Consider the following 7,705-nt stretch of genomic DNA (forward strand, 5'->3'; position numbering starts at 1 on the left):
CTCTGCATGATTTCTTGATAGATTAGTAGGTGGCAGCAGTTAAGGTTATCGGTTCATAAACACAAGCAAAACCCTGAAAACAACCATTTCTGGTCTCTGCAGAGTGATAGAAAGAGAAACACATGATCATTTTAAGGTGAGACATCTCTATATATTTGCCAAATATTCAAAGGTGGATGAGATATTTCATTTCATTGTCTGATATTGAAACAACTCAAGCACTTAGCTCAAAAACTTTATCAAACACGTGGTCCTTCCATTGCACATTCTGCAACTGATGAAGGAACATGATGGAAATACAAAGCAACTCCTAATATTGAAAATCCTGCAGATTAAGTCTAATAAAAAAACACACACACCACAATCATATTCTCAGTCGAGATATATGCTGCATAGACATGCCATATACTAATTTCAAAGTTTTGAATGTGAGACTCCCCCCTCATATACATCAAGGTCTTTTTATTATTTTATTATTTTGGGTTTATTTTCATTTTTTTTTTCCATGGTGGATATTGATATAAGATGGGATTTCAATTAAATTTCCATAGGTTCTGATCATCTTCTTGATCAGCACCAACAACATCATCATCAGCTATGTCCAAGCGAGGAGGGCTAAGAAGCATTCCCTCAGCCATGTTCACCAGAACGTTAGGCATGTCAAAGATCAGATCCTCATCAACAAACTGATGATCACTCAACGCAACTCTATCAGCAGCCTCAATTGTTCCATGACCCTGAGCCTGCACCTCAGTTCTTGAATGAGAATCATCATTTCCCACTCCCATGGCTGCCGCCGCTGCCCCTATAGCAGCTGCAGCGGAGGCTGCCGCCGCCTGGATGTCACGTGAGGAACTAGAGGCAGGCACGGGCAACGAGGAAGCCGAGTTGGGGAAGTTGAGCTCGGCATCTTGACCCTTGAGAGCAATAGCTGCAACATCATAAGCAACCGCAGCCATTTCCGGCGTGGGAAATGTGCCTAGCCAAATCCTATTAGGCTTTCTTGGCTCCCGGATTTCAGACACCCATTTTCCACTGCTCCTGCGGCGCACACCCCGATAAGTTGGGTGACGCCCCGGGGTGGTGGAAGTAGTAGTAGTATTAGTAGTACTGCTTGAAGATGTGCTGTTTGATGTGTGCATGGTGGAGATGGCGGTTGGAAGTTGATGGGAGAAGCCATTTAAATGGGGGGGAGGAAAGGGGATTCAGTAATGATGAATCTGAATTGTGAGATAGGTGAAGAGTTTGAGGGATAGAAGGAGAAAGTGCAAACCAGTTGTTGATGAACTGCGCTGTGAAGAGAGTTGGGGTGTAAGCCAGCCTTTTTTGTGTTGGATGGACTTCTGGGTTGGCCTGCGTTTTAGTACATAGCAAAAAGACTGCCTCAAACGTCAAGAGAACAGTGGTGTTTGGGGCATTAAGATCTTCTATATATGTCACCCCACTTTACTCTGATCTTTCTAACAAAGATTTGATTATAATAATGAGGGGTTTCATATCTTTTCAGATAATTCCATTCAAGGAATATATTGACAGTAAAAATGTGATGGACGTGACATATATTGGTTAGAGTGTTGAGCTTCCACTCTTTGGGATTGATGTGTGTAAAAAATCTATCACCTATATTGCAACTTGGTTAATTAATATATAAATTTATATGGCAAAGAAAATATAGCCCATATACACATGATTCACCCAAAGAAAATTTTAGGATTAGCCTAGCCAGCTCTATGTACAAGGTACGATGGCCAACTACATATACATGTAGATACTCTAGATTAACAAGCATCTCATATAAAAAATTATATATTGTATGTGACAGTGATATCGCATTTCGTGCCGCGATTTTATTTTATTTTTATATAATTAAGTTGAACTCGATTGGGTGAAGGTGAAAGATCTAAGCCAAACCTAAGCTTATAGCTGGAACCAAGGAACCAACCATATATTCGAGTTGAAGATGACCTCGTTTTGGGTTTAAGTTTAGGGAGACTTTGGAAAAAACCAAAGGAGAGAAAAAATTTAAAATAAGCCAAAATGGTCAAAATTGCCCTTATTTATTTTTTGATTTCCTAAGGAATCTTTTACATTTGTATGTCTTTGGTTTGAAAGTTGGGAGGTTTTTCTGTCTTTTTGGAAAAGCTTTAGCTTTTTCCAAAAGTGAAAGTTTTTTTATGGAAAAAACCTAAATTTACTTAAGGTTTAATATATAGGATTTATATTGGATACATAATGAAATGGAAGTCTAAAACCACAGTCTTAGTTATAAAAACAAGACTACCACTAAGTCTAACTGTCAACACAGGATTCGAACTCTGAGTTGAATCTAGACTTGAACTCCTTTTGGTTGGATTAAATCTTTTATCTAAGTAATTAAAATATCTATAAAGTTATGTGTACTTTTATGTATATATAAATTCTTTTAGCAACCTTGAGGAAACAAAGGAAGTACTTATTGAACCGAAGAATCTCAAGGCCTAAGATCTCCTGGCCCAATCCTCCTCTGTTTTGGGTTAGTCCATCATCGGAAAAGGTTAGCCCTTTGCGACATAATATTAATATATACTTATATGCGAAATTTTATAGTGAAAGTGTCATATCCGGACCTTTTATGTGGACATTCTTATTAGCCATATGATCATTTCATTAAACTTAAGTGAAGTTACTATTCAAATGAATCATGGGGCTAATATAAAGGTCCACATCTATTATACATATATGACACCGTCTAGCGACGGAGCCAGCATGGAACTAATGTGGTCCCAAGCTCTAATCCATTTTTACCTTTTTTATTTGTATATTATATATGATATATAATATTATAATATATTAGATTAATTTTAGAATATTTACCCTAAAATAAAATAATATATTAGATTCTTTTTGTCTACAAATTAACCATAAAATTTCTTGGTCTCTCTTTTACTTATCTCCCTTAAATCTTCTAGGTTAGTTTATGATATTTGCACTAAAAACTCCTAAGAGCACTTCCACTCATTTGCCATGGCAAAGGGCAAGGGCAAGGCAAGGGTTGTTTCTATTCACATGAATAGTGATAGTCCTTGCAAAAGGCTTTTGGTGTTTCCACCTATTGCCATGACAACCCAAGAGCAACCACTATTCACATGAGATACGATGAGAGGAATTTGTATAGATTTTTGGTGTGGGAAGTAAAGAATATGACTATATATTTATTTTGAAAAATTCTGAAATTCTTAGTATTTTTTTAGATTTTTTTTAAAAAATTTCATTGCAGACATCATCGTTGACGTCAGCAAACCCAGGCTACATCCCAAGCTGTTCTTGCCTTTGGGCTAGCCCGGTTTGCTGGGACCCATGCCCTGCCCGGGTTGTAGAAGCCCATTGGAACATCAAACTAGGGCTTGGGCCCCCTATTGCCCGGGCTGGGGGGCACCGCTGGAAGTGCTCTAAAGTTTTAACCTTTCTTTCTCTTCCTCTTTTGTTTAAAGCTTTGTGAATTTTTTTTATTTTCTTCATTTTTTATGTATGAGTTGGGATATTGCGCTTTATGAACTCCTTTTTTCTACTCTTTTTTTTTTTCCCTCTTTTAGAATATAAATTATCAAATTTTAAGTCCTTAATAATTTAGATGATGATATTAGTATTTAACGAATTTAAAATATGAAATTCATGATAATTATGAAGAGAAGACAAGGTTTATGAATGACCCCTCTAATGTGAAATTCTGGCTCCACCACTGGCACTCTCATCATAGAACGACCTCATACTTGTAAGTACGACAAAATGTTCAATATGCATAAATTGAATGATATAGCTAAATTATTGTAATTTTTAATTTTTTAGACCTTTTAACAACCAACTTGAATGATATGACTAAAAAAATACCATAAAGTCATGTTCATTGGGTGACCAACTAGCTCTTCGATAAGTGGTATAACTCTTTCCAATATTAAAAATATATCAAGTTCGAATTTTCCTTCCCAATTAATAAATCATGTTCACTAGTTTCATGTGTCAAATTCTCTCTCAAAAAATTATAAATTAATCATTTGAGGAAAATGATAATCTCACCCAAAACTAATATTGTTACCTGATAGCACTACTAAAAAAAAGGCTAAGGCCACAATTTGCCTAGTCACAACAAACTAGCAATGGCCATTGGTATGTAATGTCCACGATTACTGTGCATCAGTGGCTCGTAATATATGGCTGGAAAACAATTAGCCACTGAAGTGGTGGCCCATGTAATACTTTGCCACAGCTGGCTCATGGCCAGTTGTTGGTTGGCCTGGGCCCCACTCCATCTGTGGCCAATTATATATATGTTACATAAAATAATTTTTCACTAATACTTGGAGAACGTGCATGAATAAAAAATTGATAGTGTTCAAGATATTTTAATAAAAAAATTACCTAGTATAGGCCATGAGATAATGATCTTTTTTCCTTACACTGGGAGGACGTACAAAAAGGAAAAAATGGCAAGTTTCTTTACTTACTTAACATAAGCCACTGACATAATGGCGGACTCAAGAATTTTTCTACAGGTGGGCTAAATGTTTTTAGGTTTGGAAGATCTTTTATAACTAGGAATTTTTGGGTAATAAATATTATATGGTAGAATTATATTTTTTTTAATATAGAAAATATGATAGGATTTCAATGGGTAGAAGAGAAAAAAAAAATCTGATTTGGATGGCTATAATAGGCTGAATTCTAAAATATAAATGGGCTAATATTTAATTGTAGTGGATTTTGTTGTACAATAAAGATTATAGTACAAAACCAGCACTGGGCTAAAGCCCAGTTAAGTCCCTTTGTAGGTCTGTTCTTGCACTAACACATGGCCAATTTTACTTGAGCTTAGCCACAATATGTGGCGAACATAAATATAAGCCGCGGGTGTATCCGTGACTTATATTGAGGTTTTCTAGTAGTGTAGAATTAGAGCATCCATCCCAAAACTAATTGTCGCATAAATAGTAGACATTATTCAAAATCATAAACATGTTCTAACTCCTTAGAACTGATATAAGTACCATATTCTATAAGCACACATGCATATTAATTCAACAGCTTATCTTTTTGCCATGTATCATTTAGCAAACATCTACATTTATAAAGAGTTATTTGTTGCACAACTACATCAATCTGAATAACTCACCATATGAGATATGACACAACATGATAGCAAAACCAACAAAAACAGTTTCCATCAGGGACAATTGATCCACTGTTAAGCATAACAAGTAAACACATAATTGAAATACCAACATGAGTGAATCCAATTAATATAATTAATGGCTACATGGGTTTAATTTCTACATTAATTTTTTGTTATGTCACACCAGTGGCCAAGTAGCAAAACCCATCACATGGTTTTAACAAACACCTCCTACCCACTTAATTAGCTCTCACTAGCAATCTCTAATTGTAGCACTAAGAAGCGACTTAAGTGCATGCATTTGGGACAATACCATCATTAATTTTCTTGACCAACAGGGTTGCCTTTTCCACCAACTTTGCAGCTGCAGGCAACCAACTTCTAACCTATCGCTTAGCTTCAATATATGTATTTTATTTTATTTTATTTTTAGAAAAAAACCCCCACCCTCCAAAAGCTTACTATCTATATAAAAGCTGCATGAGAGTCGTACGTGAACGATCCTTCTGTGGGAATAATTTTATTATAGGTGTACATACATCTATTGATATTCTGTCTTGTGAGACATCAATCTCTCTCCATTGAGACAGAAATTCCTTGCATATATGCCAAGTTTTTCTTCTCCTTACTAATTACGCGGCTCACGTCTCTAAGAAGAAGACGGTTGTAATTGCATACAAAAAAACGCTGTATACTATATACACTTGGTGAATCCGTCTTGTCCAGCAAAAACTGTTCCAATTGAGGAGGAGAGAGAAAGTGATGAGGGAGGGAGGGAGGGAGGAAGGGAGGGAGGGAGACAAAAGGTAGTTGAGAATTGCAAAGTTATATAAAAAGTGATAGCCAAAATATTATAATATTGTTTGCCTGTCTATCCGTACACCCCCAGGTCTTGATAACATCATTACCAGAGGACCAAAATAGATCATATATACTTGATGGTTGGTGACATGTAGTGCCTCAAACTCAATACAACAGTACTTGTTTGTGATGCCTTATCGATGATGATCTATAAGCCGAGTGAGTATGTGGCTTGGGAGTGAATTGTGGGTGCTGCCCCCCACAATAACCAGAGTCTTAGAGAGCATGAATGTCACACTCTGAAAGAGACACCGCCGCAGACAAATGATTTAGATAAGGCTAAATATATATGTATAATCTGGGTTTCTTCAAGGAGTTGATCTGTAAAGTGTTATATATGAAGCAAAAAGTTTGAGGCTGCTTTGAATTATGCAAAACCTTTAGCCGTGTAATTCCCGTGTGTGTGCACCGCGGTTTTGTTGAAAAAATAGCTTACATGTTGAAATTAACATTTATCAGTCGACATGCAAAGCACAAGTTACATAGATTTGCGGACTCCATTTTGGAAACGTAGAATTGAATCACCTGGCTCCTGTTTTTATATGGAACACATCTGGTGTACATTTCTTAAGTAATGGAGTTCTCAATCTCTGCATTTAGAGTTCGTGCATTTTCTTGTATTCACTTTAGTTTTCTTTTTTCTTCTCATTTTTTTAAGTTTTCCAGCTATCAAATCTTGGGTTAGTCCAAATTGTAAACTGGCTTTAAGCCCGATAAGAATGATGGGTCGGGCTCCAGCATAGTAGCTTAGGCTGATTTGGGAACATAGATGAAGAGGGCCAAGCCCAAGAAATTCCATGCAACAGATGGCCCAATCTGAACTCCATAAGAGCTCAATTATTCTCGTTAAGCTAACTTGGAAGTTTGGCTTCAAATTGTCTTCTCGTTGTTTTTATATTATTTCTCATCGTTCTCTCATTTTTCTAGTCTTAACTTCATATTTGGTTAAAGTAATTATAAATAAATAAAAGTTTGAAACAGACAAAGTTCAAGACCACGAAACCCAGTGGAAAATCTTCCATAATCCTCATTGTTGCATGCATGATTCAATGTTGAGCACTAGCACTCAAGAACAGGCTGATGTTATGGTGTTTATTTCTTCCAAAACTAGAACAGATCCCCAAATTCAAAATTTTCATTTGCATTGATTGAAAAGGAAAATATGACTAGCACTTATCCAACAGCCAAACGCGGTATCATCATGTACGGGTTGGATGATATAAAAATTAGGCTCAAACAACCCTAAAGAAGAATTTCTCAGTTTTGTTGTTTGAATTTTGAGTTGGACTTTTTGAAAGTTCTTGTCCAAAATTCCCAATCCACCTGGATTCATTTTGAAATAAGCAGCAACCCTATGAGGCTATGACTATGAGCAAAAATCACATAAATTTGAGTGTTATTCACTTGACGAAACAGATAGACGAGACGATGATAGATCATACTAACTAAATAAATAAACCTTGAGATTCATTGATATCACACACAAGAATTACAAACCTGCTGTCTCTCAAACCTCTCAAAGGCACTAATTGTCCATATTGGATGGGACTTTATGATTCAAAACAAAGATACTTTTGCCAATAAAAAGATCCTCCTTTAATTAATACTTAAATCAAAGCCTCCAACTTTCTCAAGATTCATGATTAAGCTTTTTAGGGTGACAACTCACTCCCATATACCGATAAGACAACTTTCAGC

At 36.2% G+C, this 7,705-nt stretch overlaps 1 protein-coding gene across 1 annotated transcript; it reads right to left on the reverse strand.

The window, feature by feature from the left end:
• Positions 1-533: 533 nt before the first annotated feature.
• Positions 534-1,166, reverse strand: LOC117635401 (ethylene-responsive transcription factor ERF024; the record flags this gene model as incomplete). Its single annotated transcript, XM_034369730.1, has 1 exon — positions 534-1,166. A coding segment is annotated over one exon (633 nt), but the record flags the coding sequence as incomplete, so codon positions are not given.
• Positions 1,167-7,705: the final 6,539 nt, after the last annotated feature.

The sequence above is a fragment of the Prunus dulcis genome, chromosome 7 (assembly GCF_902201215.1).
Source record: "Prunus dulcis chromosome 7, ALMONDv2, whole genome shotgun sequence".
Lineage (NCBI taxonomy): Eukaryota > Viridiplantae > Streptophyta > Magnoliopsida > Rosales > Rosaceae > Prunus > Prunus dulcis.